The sequence below is a fragment of the Clavelina lepadiformis genome, chromosome 5, assembly GCF_947623445.1.
Source record: "Clavelina lepadiformis chromosome 5, kaClaLepa1.1, whole genome shotgun sequence".
In the NCBI taxonomy this organism is placed as follows: domain Eukaryota; kingdom Metazoa; phylum Chordata; class Ascidiacea; order Aplousobranchia; family Clavelinidae; genus Clavelina; species Clavelina lepadiformis.
In genome coordinates, this window is record NC_135244.1 from 10837865 (window position 1) to 10859292 (window position 21428).

General features: G+C 35.1%; 2 protein-coding genes across 4 annotated transcripts; one reads left to right on the forward strand and one right to left on the reverse strand.

The window, feature by feature from the left end:
* Window positions 1-2733: 2733 nt before the first annotated feature.
* On the reverse strand, window positions 2734-16593 carry LOC143459744 (uncharacterized). 2 transcript variants are annotated; one of them, XM_076957004.1, is made up of 5 exons: window positions 16452-16593; window positions 13424-13498; window positions 13224-13343; window positions 7726-7977; window positions 2734-3439 (listed from the first exon to the last, which is right to left on the reverse strand). In XM_076957004.1, the coding sequence occupies exons 1-5, from the start codon at window positions 16509-16511 to the stop codon at window positions 2894-2896; spliced, it is 1053 nt and encodes a 350-aa protein (XP_076813119.1). In that variant the 5' UTR covers window positions 16512-16593; the 3' UTR covers window positions 2734-2893. The 2 variants fall into 2 exon arrangements, with proteins under 2 accessions (XP_076813119.1, XP_076813120.1); XM_076957005.1 differs by having other exon boundaries at window positions 13224-13305; window positions 16452-16525.
* LOC143459745 (uncharacterized) lies at window positions 10218-19589 on the forward strand. 2 transcript variants are annotated; one of them, XM_076957007.1, is made up of 3 exons: window positions 10218-11086; window positions 19071-19282; window positions 19451-19589. In XM_076957007.1, exons 1-3 carry the CDS (start codon window positions 10879-10881, stop codon window positions 19520-19522), a joined length of 492 nt encoding a protein of 163 aa, XP_076813122.1. In that variant the 5' UTR covers window positions 10218-10878; the 3' UTR covers window positions 19523-19589. The 2 variants fall into 2 exon arrangements, with proteins under 2 accessions (XP_076813122.1, XP_076813121.1); XM_076957006.1 differs by lacking the exon at window positions 19451-19589 and having other exon boundaries at window positions 19071-19366.
* The last annotated feature ends 1839 nt before the right edge of the window (window positions 19590-21428 follow it).

A 21428-nucleotide genomic window follows, 5' to 3' on the forward strand; every position in this document is an offset into this window, starting at 1 on the left:
CTTAGGTTATCACCAAGTTACTTTGTAGTCAATTGTAAGCTTAATATTGGATAGTCTAGAGTCTAGAGCAGAGATGTCCAACCTTTTATTATAGTGGGCCGCATTGTCACTTGAAATAATTCATTGGGCCGCAGAACCTATTAAATTTCAAGAAAAATGGGTACATAAAGAGCTGACTGGTACATTATAATTAGGCTAAGATTCAAAGTTCAAAATACTACTTGGAGTGAAAATGACTAGCGGGCCGCACAAAAATCTCAGGTGGGCCTCACTGTGGCCCGCGGGCCGCAGGTTGGACATCCCTGGTCTAGAGTCTAGAGTCTTAGATGCATTTTGCTTTCTCAACTCCTGCAATCTGCAAACGTTTACCATCATGAGCATAGATACTGGATACTTTATCCCAAACGTTGCTGATAAGTTGGTGGATGTTCAGTAAACTTTCTTCAACTGTATTTGAAATGGTTTTCTAAATTCAAGCATGAGCTGGCAAGAATAACAAACTGGAACAAAATCTGGGAAACTAGAAATTATCAAGGCTTCACAGTAAATAAATCGTAAATAATTCTGAATCTGCTGATTACAAGAGAATTAACGCTTGATTTTTCTTATATTTGTGCGCTCTCTGACATCATTTCGTCACTATTTTCGTTTTCAGTTTATCGGCTCAGTTAGTGCACGCATTCTAACGTCGAATGTCACGAACAACATGACTTTACTGCTTTAGAGTCGATAATTATCTGCGACCGCAGGATTAATTAACTTCGTGCCAGGTAGAAAAAGACTTGAATTCATGAGAATGACAATAACAGACCAGCAGAGGCAGCAGGTCTATGAGCTACCGGAAAAGTTAGTTATCTTCCTCCACGTCTGCCCGTTCGACTAAAGGGTTACCTAGTCGTGACCAGGCCAGGCCAGTGATGTAATTGTACCACCTGTTTGGTCTGTTACCGGTTGGTGTGGCCATCATGACTTGATTTGCAACTCTTTCCTGGGGCATTCCAGTGACATGACGAAACCATCTCAGTTGGGACCTCTCAATTCGAAAAAGTAGGGCTCAACATTTACGAATTTACGATTTACGAATTTTGGTTCTACGCATTTAATCTAGTAGCGTTACACCATAAACCAGTGATTCTCAATCTTTTTAGTGCCAGAGCCAAATTTCAAACCTAAGGTTTGCAAGGAGCCGCCATAGCCATTGCCATTTATTGCTATAGCTTAACGATCAGGACTAAATATATTCTGACGTCACAAACCACAAAAGGATTTTACACAGCAGGACGGTAGTAACCTGATAACATTAGTACTTCGTACACGGGATCCTTGCTGAGACAATTCACTAAGTCTTGATTTCTTTTACTACCTATGTTGCAATTCTGGTACAACTAATTAATTTTTCACAAGTTAGTGAGAGCCGCAAAATGTAGGCTACAGTTGAGAGCCGCGGTTGAGAATCACTGCCATAAACCCTTCGTAAAAATCCCATTACTAAAGCATGCACTCGTAAATGATGCACGAACAACTTTCGCCTCCATTAAATTCACCGTTCCTGATGTTTTCGCTTACGAACCCACGCTAGTGTTGTCTGTGGAGCTGCCCGTCTCGCCAAGCGTTCAAATTACGTCGTTGTCTACAGCTGGGAAATCAGCAGCACACGCTTTTGTGGATATCAAACAATTTGATTCACCGTTTCCTCAAGCACAGCTCACGAGACAGGATTTGATTGGATCTAGTTACTTTGTGCCTCAGGGCTATGCTCCGTCACAATGACAAAGAATGGAAGTTCGTACTACACGAAAAAAAACTCCAACCTTTCAGCCAAAGTAATTTTGTGCCAATTCTTGCAGTTCCTGCGCCACCCATTACTTCAGCTACAGATGTTGTACCTTCATTCCAGCGGTTGGAGGAAGCATTTCAGATGGTTCCAAAACTCTCCTCAACAAGCAGAATCTATATAATGATGCCGGCTACTTCCCCTATCCATCTGGTTCACTTGCAAGCAGCAGTTTAATGAGCTGCTTCTGTACCATGTTCCTGGAGACGAAATGCGATATCACAACTCACACAGTATTTGCAAAACATATTGCTCTCAGAGTATCCTTCCATCATGTAATTGTATTATCATCCGTGATTATTTATTCATTCATTTGTCAATAACTTCATCTGTCGTTTTTGTATGCTGCCAATTTTCGCCACCAGTGCAGGGATATCTAAACATGAAAGGTGTTTAGAACTCCCTCCACCAGTTTCACAAATTTTGTGTAAATTTTTCTCTCCGTAGAGGGCTTGGATGGCTTTTTCTAACAACATTGCATCATTTCTGGCAATATGTCTTCCAACTTCTGATTGACATTTATGAATATGACTTTTGAGAAACGCTTATTTCAACTCCACATGCACCTGCCACCTTTTGTTTTTCATGTCGTCCATTTCAAATCCCCATTTACACACTACAAAAGCTTGCGCTTTTATCAGTGACCAGAAAAAGATCGCTGACCGAACCTCTGTACGACTTGGTGAAAACGATCACTCTTGTAAAAATTGTAGAACGGCAGTTTTCAAGATGCGACTAGCTTAACGATCTTGCGTTAAAACATGTGCAGAACCTCTAAGAAACGTAATAGTCATAGTCAGGTTGATCAAAATTATTTACAGCTTAACTAATTGGAAGAAGTTATTAAAATCAATTATGCCTATAGGTACAATACCATGGTTGCCTGTAACCAGCCTTCGTTGTTAAGTAACGCATTTTATTTCAAAACACAATGGAAACGCGTAATCTGAGACTTTTCCAGATACATTAAAGAAGTTACCCAACCCAATAAATCATTGCAAAACAATAAAATACAAGAAACTTGGAGAATATAACAAGTATAAAAAATATACAGCATCCTTAATCTAATTCAACATAAGGAAAAATATTGAGTACATCAGGGTCTTGAATTCCACTGGGAGTTAAAGAGAGTCGTTTAGAACGTTTTAGAGTCATACACTCTGCCCAGTTGTACCAGGTGCCGTTACTTGTACGACATCCATCAATTCCAGACCTTTCATTCGCTTTACCAGTTTGTGTAGTTACAAACAAAATAGTATCGCCCACGTGTTCATTAGATGCTAGTTTGTTTGGCGAAACATGTGATGGTGAGTTATCTTGTGAACAATTGGCAGTTGATGACAAGCAAATATTCTTCGCATCTGTTATGGGTGAAGAGCTTGACTTGGAAAAACTAACATTTCCGTTATCACTCCTTTCTTTGAATTGATTTCTACTACTTTTTGTTAAAGTTTGATTTGCAAACAGTAATGATTTATGATGTATCATAGTTCTATTTGACTCTTCAGTAGATGATTTGTCTTCATTTCTTTTCCTTTTCATCTTTGATTTATTGTTGGAAAATCTAAAAGACTCTTTAGATGATGAAGCACTTGTTGGCAAAGTCTATAACACAAATCAACATCCGTCTTACTAATATGTGTACAACCCTAAAAGTGTATGTCACACTTAAACAAAAGCCTATTTTGAAACTTAAGTAATAACACACATTACAGTACTTAATCTATTATCAAAAATATCTGAAATGCATATGCCAAATTAGTTATTCTAAGACAAGGATGGGGAAACTTTTTGACACAAGATTCATTGACTTTTAACAAGCAGGCCAGATCATAAGCATTTAGTTTGTGGCGTCATTTTTTCATACCTGTGTGGCAAAATCTGGAAAAAATACATTGAGGGCTAGAATATAGCTTTGTGTACACTAGTAACACATCGGACCATCGAAACCGGATACCTCAAAAGATTTAGGAGGCAGTTTAAAATAAGATGGCTTGTATGGATTGATATTTGGTGTATGTTATCTTATAAAAATTGGTTTACTGTTGTCTTGATTTAATAAAGCCGAAGAGAAAAAGCATATGTTGCATACATAGTTTTGGTTGTCCTAAAAAACACATGTTGAGCCCGGTGTAAATTGTAGAAGCAGCGACGAAGCTAGGTCATTTACTGACCATGGCGGACTTCAAATACGGTGCTCATCAACCATTTTATACTACCTTTAAGCCATGTTTGGAAATTTCTATTTCGGTTATGACCCTAGGCCGAAAATTCATTTGTTTAATATCAATTGATTTCTTGTAAATCAATTTTGTGGGGCAGTGTAAAATATTTGTTCACTCGTCCTTTAACATTTTGGGATCTGTCTTTAAAGCAAAGTAGGTTTTTGTCTCCAAGCTCAGAAGCAACTACTGTGTACTAAGCCCAAGTAGGGTTGAACAATCCCTTTATTGGTTAATTGAGACAATTTTAGCTATCCAATATCCAGATAAAATTTTGTCGTTAAACCGGTTAACAAATGCGTAACGTCATCGAAATCGGTTATTTGCCTTCTGCTTAAATGCATAGATTGTTTTATAGTATACAAATCTGAAGTTTCAAATCAAATCCTGTCTAACATTAAGTAAAAACGCCGGATAATCACATACTGATTAAAGAAATAAATTGGATTTTCGCATAAGGTTTTTGTCTCAGTTGCTGCTTTCGTTTCGTTTATTGCATGTTGTCATGACCAAAATGTTTCAATGAAAAACATTTGTATGCATGTTCAAATTTTAATTCGTAGCTTGTTTTCTTCCTGCGAATTACTAGACAAAATATTTGCAATGCTGATTAAGTCATCATAAACATTATTATCATTGTCTGTCATACTGCATCAGGTATCGTTTCGTCTGTTTTATTGCGCTTTTAATGACGTGAGAAGTTGGCGCTGTTGCAAAGTTTTATGCTGCACAGTGTGGCCGAAAAGATCTGATAGATTGGTACACGTGTATGCTACAAGGGAGTATGTCTTACATTCATTTTTTTCATTGCATTGTGTTTGTCAAGTCTTTTGTAAAACGACAATGCAATGCTTAGGTCTAGAAGCTAAGTAGTAGCACTATAACGTCTTATCCAAAGGTTTTTGGAAAGGACGTTAGTCAAACAGTGTAGTGTAGTCTCAATGACTTTCATCAGTGTTCAAAGTCATGATCACTTTCACGATGAATTCTTCTGTGAATTTCTTGGATTTTGTAATTTTAACCATAATGACATACCTGTGCACTGTTTTTGCATGTGCAATAGTTCGACCAATGAGACATAAAATGTTTTGATTACATGAAAGGTCAGGCATATAAGACTGTTTTTGGGCCTGATTATTTTTTGCTTTGAAACGATAGACAGTATACTGAACATATAGATTAATCTGATGGTGAAGTTTCTGTGCCTTTGTTAAAGTGAAGTTTTGTACACAGTCGTATGTTCAGGTTCATGGTAAACCTTTTTTTCTAGAGCAGACTGCTTAAACTTTCTTAAAGGCTTTTATTGGATAATCGCATAAAAATGCTGGACAAAATTGGTATGCGGTTAACCGATTTTGTCTGCAGTGCAGTTTTACGTTCTTACGATTTTTACAAATTTTTAACTCCTCTGTTTTCAGAAACGGGTGGTCTAATAGTCCAGAACAAAAGTGGTGTTTGACTCCATGTTAAACTTAATTAATAGCTTAAATCACAACTCTTGATTGTCTATTCTCTGCAAGATATTAAATATTAAAAGAATTAGCTGTAAAAGAATTATGTCACAAACAATACACAAATTGATTGAAATGTGCAAATAGAATTATAAGTTATCTCCCAGGCATTTAACAATTTAGTATAAATGCATTGTAAGGTGAGGACTGAGTGGTTTTCGAATGAAAAATTTCGTACACATGTGTAGTTTTTTCATAAAAAAACTGTGTCACACTTGAACGTTTTCACAATCGACACATTATGTTTTACTAGACATTAGGAAAAAAGATTGCTTTGTGCTAACCGTTTATTATCCGGTTAACCGGTTAGCTAAAACAGAAATATCGGGGTGATAAATATCATTGATATCCGAGCTAACCCAAGCCCAAGGTGACTGCTTAGAACACTGATGGGTTATTCCATGAAATGTAGGACAGAGATTGAATTTCGAATAAATTTCAATGCTTGTTATGTAGTTGGGATAATATTTTATGTTTTATTATTGACTTCTTGCAGAATGGACAGTATTACTTGGACAAAATTTAAAAAAAACAAGCTTTAAGTAAGTAAGCCCACAAAATAACATACAGACAGTTTCTCAACAAAATATGTATGAATTTTTTTAAAAAAGAATGAAGTTTGAGTAACAGTAAAAGTTAAGAAGAAAACCTACAACTATTTCAGAAATCGTTCAATTTCCGAAATCTATCTATCCTAAACAAACGTTTGTTATTGTGTACAAGTTGTTTTTTTATTATAAGGCGACTAAACAATTAATTAGAAATTTTTTTATAAATGTTCGAGTAATAGTTTAAACAGAAGGTTGCATGTAATTAATCTTACGGTTTGTTAAAGTTAAAATTACCGGTAATACGCACAAACACTAATGTGAATCAGTACAGCATACGAATTTTTGCAACAAATTATGATCAAACATTTACAGTGTTGTAGTTTTAACTGTGGCGCCTTCAAATTCTGAAAACATAATAATTGTAAATACAATGTATGTCTACCATAATAGTCTATTTGTTTGAAGATAATATAATTTAATGCTATTGTAGCTACTCGTTTTCTATATTTTTAAAACGTACCACAAACGCTAAGTCTATGCAGCTCAATAATATATAATACTCAAACGTTCTCAGCATCAGTTGAGATGTGAGTTGTATACATCTTTGGGTGTATTCACTGATTGGGCAATCTATTCATTGCAAAATGTGTATAAAATGGTAGGCTGGAGCCTATGTTCATTTATAACAAAACTTTTCTGGTATGGATTATTTTCGTTTACAAAGACATTACATCTAGGTTTCCCACCAGGACTTGCTATTTCCAACTGATAAGAACTGCTGCTTTATATGCTTAATTATGAGTACTTAGCCACATTTGTCTGCATTTATTGCCTCATTAATGAGATCATTCAAATTTCGTGTCTAGGACATCATAGTGCCTCACACGCATCGTTTTCGTCCAAAATGTTGGCCTACTTTAATATTAAGACTCCGTACAGTTGTTTGTGCTTTCCATCTGTTAAGACAGATTAAGCATAACATAACAAAACGGCATGACAAAAACAAACGTTCGTTACGATAAAAAAGACATTACTTTCAAAACAGTCGTGCTGAAAAAGAAAAAGTTATCGTTATAGTATACGCTAATGTCATCAAGACCATGTGTGAAATAAAAAAATTAGATTAGGTGGCGTATTTGAGAATAAAAACTTGCATAAATAGTTTTTGCAAGGCTACTGTCTTATCCACAAACATTTGTTACCATAAAGTTTTCCTCTGGCAGAAATATTTGCATAGTATAGATGTTTTCTTTTAGAAATATTTTATATTCCTACTGGTTTGTCGAAAAATATGGTTAGTTTGTTTCCGCTAAATCAGCTTACTGGCTAGAAAAATGACAGATGGGTATAGCAATTTTCTTAACTTAATGTTCGTTACCATGGAATGGCAATGATGTGCTAGTTAATTTATCTTTAGTGCATAACTGGTACTTTTCCCTTGGTTAGTGAGGAATTGGAATTAAGCACCGAATGTTATTAAGTACTGAAATGATTTAAGAACAGATACACAGCAAGAGAACATCCCATAGCAAGCATTAGTACTATTCAAATTAACGTGGTATAAAAGCTTACTAGTATAATTTAGATTTATTTCATATTAAGCATACCGTTTTAGCATTTTCCGACCCATTAGCAAAGACTGTAAAGGTTGAAGAGTTGACTTCGGAAGGAGTGGACGTTCTTAAAGATGTTTCCTTTTCAGTATTTACAGTTGACAAAGGGAAGTCTTGCTTTTGTTTAAAGGAATTGTAATTTTTATCATTCCCATTAACAACAGTGTTAGCAGACTGTTGATGCTTATCTGTATTCATTTCAGAATATTTTCTGTTGGCTGAACTTTCTGAACACTTCTTGATTGGCTAAAACAAACACAAAACATTTGTCAAAAAGGTTGAATTTTTCACTTTAGTTTAAGAATAAGCTGAAATACATTCTACAATGTTTTATTTGACACTCATATGAAATTGTATATGACTTACTAAAAACAATTCAATTTTAAACACATGTATCTACTGCCATTTGCAAAAGTATCGGACCACTCCTGAAAAAATTGCCTATCTTCGTTTGTCTTAAATCGGTTGGCCAACAATTTGACATGGTAATCAGGCTAAACCATATGTTTCGAACTCAAGGCTTGTGGGCCACAACCAATCTGGCTAACAATTACATGTGGCCCAAGAAGATATTTTATACATTCAACTAGTTACGGAGTTACGATATCATTGTAATGTAAAACTTGTATGTTTTGATAAGAGTCAGAGGATTGAAACACCGATCATACTAATTACAAAATCTAAAGTAGCACAACAATTGCCTTAGATTCAGAAGGTTAGTTACATTGCTTGCAATCTGAGTTTACTTAAATAAGCAAATTGGGAGCAAGGTTAGGCGAGCTGTGATTTGCAAACTGTTTGTTAAATTGTTTATGCTGTTACAAAGAGATAAATAAAACATAATGGCGTTATACAAGAATAATTATAATCTAAAACGACTAACCATAATTTTTTGGGTATTAGTCACATTCTTTTGTACCAAATATTTACTAAAAATTTGTGGTGTGACAGAAACACGAATAAAGATATTATGACCAAACAGAAATCTTCCAAAAAGGATGATGACTAACATGTGTGTTAAATGAATACGTGTCTCGCATGCATTAGTTAATGTGTACTACGTCTGTGTATGTACATGCATGCGTTAATGCGTACTTCAGTCTTGCATGCGTGTGTTAATGTGTATTCCTGTGTCACATGCGTGTAGGCATAGGTTTCACATCAATTCAAACCCAACAATTCTAATTGGGCAATTCTATGATTAGGATTAGAATTTTCATAAGGTAGATGGTTAGAATTGTTGACATTGAAATGTTGCATAACCATGGGCATGTGGCCCCAAGAATGTTTGAAAAAACTGTTTGTTGGCAGTGAAGAAGTTAATGATTTTAGAAGTTTCTAGGTATACATGGTGCTGTTTTTATAATTAAAATCTGTTGATTAAAGTCTGTTAATTAAAATTTTGTACCATTATTTTGTACATTACATTATAACTGCAATTGTCGCTTAATATTTGGAAACTTTCTCTAAATAACGTTATGTGAAAGCGCCGTTTAGTACGTTACCAGGTGATTTCATAACATCCGAGTTTTAACTGTAAATAATCCCCATTGCCCAACGCTTATTTTATCGTTCGCGCATTCTGAAATATTTGTGTATATTGTGTTTCCGTTCACATCGCTCCGCTTTATAAACTCGAGCTGATGCGCGAGTAAACGCGCAGACGCAGAGATACTGAATCGTACGAACGTATTACGTTAGTCGTGTTAATTGTAATCTACTAGACTTGTTTTAAATGGTGAATACTAAGTTGTGATTGTGTAATAATCGGAACCTGTACAGTTCCTACAATAAAGGATTGTTTCTGATAAACTGGATCTGTTAATCGTAAGAGCTTTCGGCTAGTACACGTTAGGTTAGAGAATTCTGACCGCACGCAACCACGGAGTCAGATCATTAATTCGGCAGGTAAATTAAGTCCGAATAACATAAGTTAAGACTGATAAACAGTGCAACAACCTCTGCACAGGTACATTATGAATTTTTGGAATAATGGGAACATTAGTTGGAACTACCCTATTTTTTATTTCCTTCAATGATTATAATCAATTCTCTAAGATGATAAGTGAAAATTTGATGAAAATTGGATTAGCAGTTTTAGTTGAGGGAAAACCACTTTTTGACCACTAGATGGCTTCAAATCAAGGAGCAAGAAACAAACTGTAATATCTCGAGATCAGTTCATTGTATTCAGATAATATTTTGATCTAACCCCATGTTTTTAGGGGTGAGCTTTCTTATCCATATGAAAATAAGCTGCTACAACCTTTACTTTTTGAGATAAAAACTTTTGACTTCCTAACTTTGAACAACAGTAAAATAGAGATGTGGTACTTTTTCAAAAAATCTTTTTTACTGAAAAAGGGGTAAGGTAAATAAAAATTTGACCACAAACAGTATATTGTTTCACTCACAACCTTTCATACAATTACAGTCTTCCAAATTAACATAGTCAATTTTTCTCATTCTAAGTGACGTCTATTGTAGCAAAAAGTCTTGTGATTTAGTTTTGTCTTTACGAAATAACTTCTTTTTTTATTTTTTAGTTCATCTTTATATATGATGTACAAAATATATATGATGTACAAATATGGCATCTTTATTATATCTACATATCACATTATAGTGCACAAACCATTTGAAAAGTTGATTTAAAATAACTTGAAGAAAAGAACGTCTGGATACAAGCCACGAAGTAACGGTGGAGTAGAGCGTAATAATAGGACTATACATGATATGCTAAAAAATTACGTGTACCAGGACTCCAGGTGTTGGGACGAAGCTTTATCTTCCATTTGTGTGATGAAAAATTCTGGTACTCACAAAGCCACTGGAGTGTCTTCCCTTTACCTGGTACCGGTAGTGAAGTTCGATTACCTGTAGGTTTGTGTCATCCAGGACAAATCGGCTTGAGTACTAAAAATATGTCTGAATTGCAAAATCGCTTACGACTTGTGAAAACGAAGCCCAAGAAGGGTCGTGAAGCAATGAAGCGATGCAATGATCTGAAGAGGCATGGTACCTTATACAAAGTTGGAGACCAATTGCTGCTGCGTGACACAGTATTGCATGGAAACGAGACCCGGATGTTCCACATGTCATACAAAGGACTGTTTGCTGTAATGAGGATCATTCCACCGGTTAATTATGAGATTGAAAACAAATCGTCAAATAGTGCATTTCAACCAATTAAAACATAGTGCTGGTGATTTTTCCAGGTCATGCCATTCGGGAGAAGCGTCATTATTGGAACGTGAAGAGAACCAACAAACCCAACCAACCAGTTATGCGATGATGCAACCTGACATCACGGAGTTACCGCATGCGCTTACGGCAACTTTACACGGAATCACAGGTCAGCAACAGAGTCCAGCCCGTTTTATGATCAATATTACGAACGCAAAATAACATCAGACCTCCAGCTTACAATTCGTTTTAATATACTTTCTTATCTTTGCTCCAAGTCGTGAATGTACGAGAGAAGACAGGGTTTACAGAACCTTGCAAACGTAACAGTTACATGACAAACAAAGATCAGCAACTACAAAATAATGAAAACTACAAATACAAAACAAAGTATTTTCATAAAGACAAAGCCAAAGGACAAGACTTTCTGCAACAGCAAATGACACTTAGAATTAGAAAAATTGACTAGGTTATGGTAGTTTGCAATGACTATTGTGTGAAAAGTTGTGTGTTTAACCATATGCGTCAATCTTTTCAAAGAAAATGAAAAATCTGGTGAAGCAAATTAAATTTCGGGGATTTTCCCGTCAAAAGAGCAGCACAACATTAACGTTGTCCTGACCTGTTTTTCCAACTAGTTCCCCGAACACGTTATGCCTGCTTTTAGACCATAAGCTTAAACAGTATAGTCTTAGCATAGTTTTCAAGGAAGCCCTCTTCATAAAAGACACTATCAGAAACAATTTGCAGGAACGAATCTAAGAACAACCGAACAGGTAGGTTGATCTTCTTCTGCAAAGTAGATACTTCTGGTTTCTTCTGTTCATGTTTTTCAAAAATTGTTAACAAATTTTCAAATATAACCAAAACTTATTTTGTAATGTTTTTTTAATGACACCTATAATTGTGATAAACGGTGAACAAGTTCAATTATTAACATGTAATTATTCGTCACAAGTTAGAATTGGCTTGGTTGAACATATTGAAGTTCATTTACACGGTTAAAAGTTGTTTGCAATCAGCGAGTTGAATCCACTCTTTAGATTTTCTTACAGAATTTTACAGTTAAATAGTTGTAACCGGCTGGAGAGATAACATTAAACTACAATTACAAATGTATTATAAATATAATATTATATTTTAAAGTGTTGGAAAAGGTGGTTTAGTATCTAGTTTCACACCTTCGGCTTTCTCATTTTCCTCCTGTGTATCTATTCCGAGTTATGCTTTCTGCTCTCTAATCTCTTTAATATTGCAACTGCAAGTCATCTTATCCCTTCCCTTAATTTTTATCTCTTTATTATCTTGCACGATGCCTTTTTCTCTTGTTAATCTCTTTCTTTCTCTTTCTATTTGGAAAAATTCTTCTATGAGTGCGTTACTTTGAATTACAATGCACTGCTTATGTTTAATTGTAATTATGCCTTGCCCTTTCCATGACAATGCGGATGATTTTTGAAAACGTTATCTATAATAATATAGGTAAGACATTGATGTTGATAGTGAAATAAGAAACTATGCCACACTTTTCACTATGGCGAGACGCCGTGAATTAATTATAGAAAATATCTGAGTCAGACAATCATATCTTTAGTATCATTTGTGAGTTACTTTAGTTGTATCCTCCTCGATCGCGGAATCAACGTCAGTTAGTGTGACAAAATACTTTTTGTGGCACAACTTAAATTTATCTACCTTACTCCTTAAATAAAAAAGTTCCGCATTTTTTGTGTTTTATTGTCATTAAAAGTTAGGGGGTCCGTCACAAATTTTTATCACAAAAAGTAAAGGTTGTAGTTTCTTTTCATGTGGATAAGCAGAAACCCGAAAACATGGGAATAGATCAAAAAATTATTTGAATACAATGAGCGCATCTTGAGATATTTTAGTTTACTTGTTCCTCCTTGAATTGAAGCCACCTAGTGGTCAAAATTTTTTTTGCCCATAACTCGAAAACTGCTAATCTGATTTTCGTAAAATTTTCACCTATCACCTTGGCAAATGGAATAGAATCATTTAAGCAATAAAAAATAGGAAGGTTGCAGAAGATGAATCTGTTCTTTCTATTATAATGAAATGACCCAAAAAGGTTATCCTGGGATTAAAGATACACGATGTAGTCAACGGGTTCTGAGCCGAGGACCCAATCAGTTCTTCACACAAGCCATAACAGTTAAATCTAGCAGTCACATTTTAAACTGAGTGTATAATAATATTCATGATGAGCAAGCTTGCACGGTTATAATTGTGGTTATTTCACACATATTCCTAGACTAAAGCCAAAATTACCCAGTCTAAACATATACCTGCATGCTTTGAGGGATCATTTGCTGCCATGTTTTAATAAGCTTTTTTGCTCTTTTTTGTAAGGCCGGGTCCTTAGCAGCTCTACGTACAAGATTGATATATTTTCCCAAGCGTGTTTCCTGACAAATATGCTTGTAAGAAAATCATGAATTATAACAAATAATCAAAAGCAAAACTACTCTAAAATGGAAATATTTACCTCCAATTCATCTTTTGTAACTGTTGTATTTTCTAACATCGTAACAATTTCAAGTGCAATGTTGGAATTCAAAAGCTGTAAATAATAAATAAATAGTAATAAAAATAATAATAACAACAATGTTTGATTTAATTCAAGGTCAACCTGTTTCAACACTAGCCCCTCACACAAAGAAAACAAAATCCCTAAAAAGTTTAGAATAGTAGTTTAATTTTATTGTTACTTTTGTTGACCGACATGGTGCTTCAGTTCAGAATATCATCAAAAAAAAGTAAGCAAATACAAGTTTATTTTATATTATACAGAGCACAAGCTCTGGTGGCTTTTGACAGCCAAGGAAATCTGTACATTAACCTCAGGGAGATTGCCAAGATCAGATTAGTACCTGAACCTGCTAATTTAGTTATAAGGTCAATTAATATATTTTATTTACACGATTATTAGGTATTTCAATCTGCTTTCAAAACTATCTAGTCAGCTTCTTACAATTCCAAATGGCAGTATAATTACTCTATCTGGATTGCCTTGTTCTACAGACCAATAGCATCTTGTCTGCTAAAATTTGCACTGCATTGTTCATGGACGTTGAACTGATCACCATAATGTTGAAAACTGTGCCAAAGACGTTCCCAAGGCCGGCTGTAAAAGGATTTGGTGTCGGGTTTGCACTCTGACCATGTGAAAAAACCTGACTGCTTAAGAAACAGTAAAGGAAACCAAACAATCTCGGTACAATGATGGTTCGCCTGTTGATATGACAAATCTGGGACATAGCCGAAAGGACGCTTAAATCCTGATGAAGGACTCGATTCTAGAACCGAAACAACCGTGAATATTGGCACATGGGATGTACAAACACTTTATGAAACTGGAAGATTGCCACAGTTATTTAGAGAATTCCAAAATTACAAACTGAATGTGCTAGGCATAAGTGAAATGAGATGGACTGAAAGCGAAAAAATGCATGACAACGGAATGACAATTCTATATTCTGGACATAACACCTGCACGCTCACAGAGTTAGGGCTTATACTTAATAACAATGCTGCAAAAGCACTAATTGGATGGAAACCTGTAAGTGATTAAATTCTCACAGGAAGACTGTAGTCCAAATATGCAAAAACTACCATCATACAAGTGTATGCTCCAAAAGAAGAGACAAATGAAAGATGAAGAAGATGTATTCTATTACACCATCGACCAAATTCCCAATCACGACATAAAACTTCTTATGGATGACATGAATGTTCAAATTGACCAATACAGACAAGGCCAAGAACATGTCATTGCACCACATGGATCAGCTTAACAGACAAATGATAATGGCGGGCGACTTCTCCTACTTCGCTCATAAAGGCATCCACAAAAAGGTTTGGCGTTCTCCTGATAAAACAATAAAAACGAGATTGATTATATCTGCATCAGTAGATGTTGGAGATCGGCTATGAAAGATGGAAGAACATTTAGAGGTGCAGATGTTGGATCTGATCACTAGGTGGTGAAAGCATCATTAAAATTGAAGTTGAAAAAACTTCAAAAACCAGCTAAAATCAAACCTTAAACAACTGAAAAAATGAAAGATAATGCCACTGCAAAACAATTTGGACTCAAACTCAGAAACAAATTCGAAATATTACAGCACTTTGATGACATGGACAGTGGGCGCTCTTCACGAAAGCAATAACATCCCGTGCAGCGGACACTATTGGGAAACAAAAGGGTACTGGTTACAAGATAGAACATGTAAACTTATTGACAAAAGAAAAGCAAAATGTCGATGTGATCAAGCAAAAACCGTATCACAACAAAAGGAAAAGTGTGAATCCATACATTCCAAATTCTATGCGATTACCCAGTTTCGACTGTACTACCTTAAACAGTGCACAACAGTAGAAAGCAATCCATGTTCCTAAAAAAAATTACAAGACACTATTTGTATGTTCTTAATTTTGGTATATCTGTGGTACAAAATGGTATACTAAAAGTGTCCAAACTCCCCAAATAGGAACTTCTGCCCTAAAAATAAGGATGCAAGTGAAAATAAGGATTTAGACTAGGAGGCTACTCTATGTACAAAATTAGAATCTTAGTATCTCGAAAAGCATTAAGTTTCAACCAAAAAAATGTACGGAGTTTTTAATCTAAATGTACCCAAAACTGCAATGAAAAAATTTGATTTTCTGTTGTTTGCCAAAGTCTGTTGTTCTGTTCCCCTTAAGGTGGCGACTTATACTGTATTACTACTACACATCATTACTAATAGTCCACCTGATTGCTGTCATTATGTTATATATTTTAATATGTTCCTACAGCCTATTTAATTGCTAACTGTTGCATATTGTCTACACTTAAAGTATTTAGTGTAGACAATATGCATTATGAATACGCAGGTACAGTTAAGGCATTTGATACAAAATTCAGCAAAATAGTCCATACTTCGAGTACCATTGTCCGTGCACTGGGAATTTGTTATAATCTTTAATATTGTAATTGTAAACTGTTTGTGCACAGAAGCTGATGGGAGTGAGCTGACAGGTCAGTGAAATTGTTTAAGATACTCTGTGCTTGGCGGCATCAATGTGAGATGTCAACAGTATTGACAGATTTCGTCCACTGCGCTAGCTTCTTAGTGGTTGCTCGTTGAGCCTCTCATCCGAGAAGCTGAAGAGCAAAACACCATTAGGAGAAAATTAGACGCCTATCTATCTATCCAACAAGAAGAGGATAGATGACTGAATGAAAACTGAATGCATTCGCGGGCTGCCCTGGCTACTGAGACTGCAAAAACAGTGATTCAATGCATAAAGATGCAGTTTTTTCTCAAAATACTGAATATATTGCGGACGATTAAAATACCACCAAAGAGCACAGACTGTTGATATTGTACGGTATGTGTCAATAGTTGAAAAACACAGCCATAGTAATAAAAACGTTGAAATTGAAATCATTGCCAGAGTTATCATTCTGTACTGAACTGGCGTGTTTTGTTAAATGTACTATATGCACACATACTAGAGGAATACCTTACCGTGCCGTCTTTATTTATAACTTGTAAAAGACGTTCTTTGATTTGATACACAGAACTCATTTCTTAATTCATTTCACAGAAATGCAATACAATGCATACATCGCCTTATGTTACAATCAACAAACTTTACTTCCTAGTCATCAGCTGTGAACAAAATTAAAGTTAGAGAAAAAAATCCCATATAAGGGTAAGTTATCTGCAGTAAGTATGGCTGTTAGCAAAGGTGAATCACTTCACTTAGCACAGGTGCTAAGGTATAGGTGCAGCAGGTCTGCATAGCAAACAGCAGTGGCGCCTACTTTGGGGGGCGCTGCATTTTTCAAATTTTTCTTTTGTTTATATCGTTATCGAGTTTACTTGTTAACTCAATAATGAAAGGATTATAGCTCTGATAAAAAAATTTCATACTATGACTTTCTATCATTTGCCCTGTACACCCCTCAGCCAAAAATGCGTAGAACATTCTTGCTTAACATATTTAATTTATAATGCTTATTTATTATTTATACAGTACCGTTTGATTGACAAGTGATAATATGTCCTTTTACAAGGTGTATCAAAAGTACGTAAACTGAACTAATAAATTGTTATAATATCTAGTCATTTCGCTGGTTATAATAAAACATTACAATACTTATACCATATACTGGGAGGCATATAAGCACCCTCCCAGTTTTTCAAGCCAAAAATATGTTTTTAACATATACCTGGTGTGTAAACCCCCCTCATGATTTTCTTCTGCGACAAACGTTACTCCTCATAAAGATGACTGTTTACCACTACTTAAATGTCATCCAAATTGTGCACATTGACATTCTCATTCGTTACCATTGCAAAAGGGTTCCATGCAACAATAAATTTTAGGATTTGACAATAATCGCAAATAAAAAAGTTGAGACATGTCTCATTTTACTCATTTTTTTCTTTGCTAGTAGGTAATGAAAACAAATAGACAACGGCTTTAAATGGAAAGTGCGGAATCGTACTACCAACAAATCGTTGAAGCAAGAGGGCATAACTAGGGGGCTAGATTAATTGGCATGCTCGGTCCCTTCAAGATCAGTGGCCATAAGTAGAAGCATGTGGCTAGTGTCGAACATAACTCTACATTTAATTACGTGCCACATGGCCGTCAGTTCCGTAAGTTTTCCGCATGTTTATTTTATGGTAATATTACCATGATATTATTGTTGTTTATTGGCAAAGAAGATTAATATCACAAGTGATTACTTACAGTTACTGAGTTTCAATATCGCGAACTTTGCATTTGTTTTCAACGACAATCAGCAGATCTTTCCCGGAAATTATTTTTAACAAAGTGTTTTTCCTTTTATTTGTGTTTTATGTTATAAAGACAAATTGAAATATAATTAAGGTTACTTACAATAATTTTTGATAATTCGATTTACTTTCTGACAAACTTTCACCCTAACTTAATCTGCTAATTAGTACGTAATAGCGTATTGTATGTTTATTGACATTGTGCTTTATAACAATGTCTCTGCCATACTTTCCATACTTGATGAAGTGACTAAATACAAAGCCATACTGCATTTGAAAAATCCTGTCTATTTTTAATCAAGCAATAGTTATCTAAGGACGGTTATTGCGTCACATTACAAATCTTGTTCTCTGCTATTGCTCAGTTTTTCAAAACATGTGCAGAACCGAGTGCAGATATCGCACGAATTTCAATTGCCTTTATCTAGTGAGTAAAAAATCTAATTAGCGTTGTTTGTGTGCATAAAATACACCCAAAAATTAGGTTAATAATTTATACCAAACATTCATTACTGCAGCTACGCTATGTATTTGTGCAAGTTTGCTACTTTAGTCCGTATGTGCAACACTAGCACTATTTTCATTTCAATATAATAGGAGCATTGGTTGGAACCAACCCGCTTTTTTATTTGCTTAAATGATTCTATTCAATTTTCTACGATGAATGGTGAAAATTTGATGAAAATCGGACTAGCAGTTTTTGACTTAAGGGCAAAAACCACTGGACTACTACGCAGCTTCAAATCAAGAAGCAACAAACAAACTGTAATATTTTCTGGTCATTGTGCTTGGATAGAGCTCTTTTTGATCTACCCCATGTTTTCAATGGTGGGCTTTATACTTATCCACATGAAAATACACTACAACCATTACTTTTTGAGATAAGAATCTTTGACCTCCAAACTTTGAACTACCATAAAATAATTATGCGAAACTTTTTCAAAGAAAAATTTTTTTGCTTAAGAAGGGGTAAGGTAGATAAAATTTTGCCAGAAACAGTATATTGTTTCGCTCACAACTTTTCACACGGTAGTCATTGCTAACTACCATAGCCAATTTTTCTAATTCTAAGTGCCATCTATTGTTGCAAAAAGCCTTGTTTTGATTTAGTCTTTATGAACCAACTTCTTTTTTGTATTTGTAGCTTTCATTGTTTTTTAGTTCATCTTTATATATGATGTAACAAACAAGGCATCTTTCTTACATTTACATCTCATATTATAGTGCACAACACACTCGGAAAGTTGATTAAAAACAATAATAAGCTATCCAAGAAAGGGATCATCAGGTACCTGGGTGTTAGACCACGGAAAAAACAGTTTTGAATTGTGTCTGCAGAAACATCGTTCCAAGCGGCACTCATCAAGTTTACAGCATCCAATACAGTAATAGACCGAGCCACTTCCGTTGCTGTGATGTTTTCATCTGCATCAATTGTTAGCACAAGCTTTTACAAGCCTGGGAGTTTCCTTTTTGCCCTAAAGCAGCATGGATTTGCAGATTTTCCTATGACAAACAGCCATAGCTTGTCTGAACCGTCCATATTTACAGTAAGTAAGATTGTAAGGCGTTCTTTTGACTGCTTGCCACCAGAGAGTATTTCATATTTAAAGCATAAGGTTTCCCTGTGGTAGTGGACGAAAGTAAAGCCCTGTCTCATCACAGAACGTTGTAAATTTCTGATGCTGAATAACGGTCTTGTATTTTTGGCCACACAGATGTTATCCAATTTTCAGCAGCATCAAAATCTGGTCTTGTTTCTCACCATGCTTACACTTAGAAGTGATTAAATTGCGATCTCGCCAGTGAGCAATCCAGTTAATTGATGAATCATAATCTACATCCATTATTTTCCCAAGGTTTTTGCTTTTCATTTAACATTGGGCCACTGATCAGAAGACCTCTACTTTTAGCTTGCTTAAACCATTGTAATAAAGCGTCTTCTACATCTTCATGAGTACTCTTTCTTGCTTTTTTACTAGATGGGTTTATGTTGCTACGATGTGCAGACAGTTTTTCTTTTGGTTTTAAAATCCGTGACACTTGTGATTGCAAAATTCTAAACTTTTTGACAACTGCACTTTGAGATGTTTTCTTGTCAAATTCGACAATGACATGAATTTTATCAGATAACGTTAAATCTTTCCGCTTGCTTGTTCCTGCTTCAGTCATTTTGAAATCACAGTGTCTTGCAAAGTGTGTACTGTACTGCAACACTTAAATGAAACTAAAACAGTGCGAATGTCAGTGTCTGCGAAATGACCGCCACGTGTTAATGCTTGTAATCGGCATTGTCTGTTTGATTGTTCCGTAACAGAGCACAGTGCAACACACGAAGTCTGGCCATGAAATTGGCCAAAAATTATTATTAAAATAGCGAGTTTTTGGTAAAATCCAGACATGGGTACTTCTGGACGAGTGCCTCCAAAATATAAAAGAGGTGACTATTTCATCATAGTCCATTCACCAAAGTTGCAGAATCACAATACGGTAAACAACAGATTTTCGCTAATGGGTTTATCACTCTCATTTTATACGGCGAGAAGGCATTGCAGTGACGTAGTGAGAAATTGGATCGGAGGGGATAAGGTTTAAATTTATTTAGACTTCTGAAAAAATTGCGATTTTTAATTGAAAAATATTAGTGTTATTTTGATTCACAGGCTAGATTAGTAATTTAATCAAGAGAAGTGAGAGTTTGGGTCAGAGGAGATTAGTTTTAGGTTACTTTACACTATGGAGAAATTAGTATGTGGTTCTCAGTTGCAATTAGCATATATTTCTATTCACTGACCAGCATAATTACTGTTTACCATATTCATAATTTCTTACTTCTGTAAATGGCGCCTATAAAATAAGCGTCTGCTCCAACGGCCGCTGTTTGACAAAATAAGAAAATACTAATTGTGTAACCGGCTGCCAAATATGAAGGTTTGCTTGGATCGTTTATCGATAGCTTGGACCACTGAGATCGTTTTGACAACTTCGATGACTTGTCTGCTTGTGGATAAGTTGAAACGGTAAAATTTAATTGCAGCCTACAGTGTTGTTATGGAGCCATTTCATGCATTATCAACCTATTTTTTAAATTTTGTAACCACTAGTCACAGATTTTGATGGTTTGGATATATGTTGTGGAGCTTCAAAAAATTTGAAATTAAAAAAAAATTTAATATCTTAAGCCGTTTTCAAGTTATTACGATTTGAAATTTGCACCACCCGAGAGATATTTGGTTGGTGAGCACTAATCATGCTTAGTGATTTTCTTCAATATCTTTATTTCTGAAGGTAGAATAATGAAGCAAATGTCATTTTTACCATTTTTGAGATCAAGGAATTAATTTAAACAGACAAAAATTCTCTAACACATCTCCCTCACTTAATAAATTAGGGTGTTTGAAAAAATATCAAAGGTCAAACTGATGACAGAATTACAAACATTGGTAATGCTAAAATGAATTCCCTGATCTCAAAAATGGTAAAAACGACATTTATTTTGTTATTCTACCTTCAGAAATAGAGATATTGAAGAAAACCACTAAGCTTGACCAGTGCTCACCAACCAAATATCTCTCAAGTGGTGGAAATTTCAAAACACAAAAACGGCTTGAGATATTTAAAAACATTTTCCTTTCAAAACTTTATTTTGAAGCTCTACAACATATGCCCAAACCATCAAAATGTGTGACTCTTGGT

What these genes read in the sequence shown, in the direction of transcription:
- LOC143459744 (XM_076957004.1), bottom strand. Translation starts at nt 16,511, where the DNA reads ATGAGTTCTGTGTATCAAATCAAAGAACGTCTTTTACAAGTTATAAAT. An exon ending in TTATAAATAAAGACGGCACG is followed by an intron (nt 13,499 to 16,451) that starts GTAAGGTATTCC and finishes TATTATTTACAG; the next exon opens with CTTTTGAATTCCAACATTGC. An exon ending in TGATCCCTCAAAGCATGCAG is followed by an intron (nt 7,978 to 13,223) that starts GTATATGTTTAG and finishes TGTTTGTTTTAG; the next exon opens with CCAATCAAGAAGTGTTCAGA.
- LOC143459745 (XM_076957006.1), top strand. Translation starts at nt 10,879, where the DNA reads ATGAGATTGAAAACAAATCGTCAAATAGTGCATTTCAACCAATTAAAA. An exon ending in AACTTTACACGGAATCACAG is followed by an intron (nt 11,087 to 19,070) that starts GTCAGCAACAGA and finishes TTGTGTCTGCAG; the next exon opens with AAACATCGTTCCAAGCGGCA.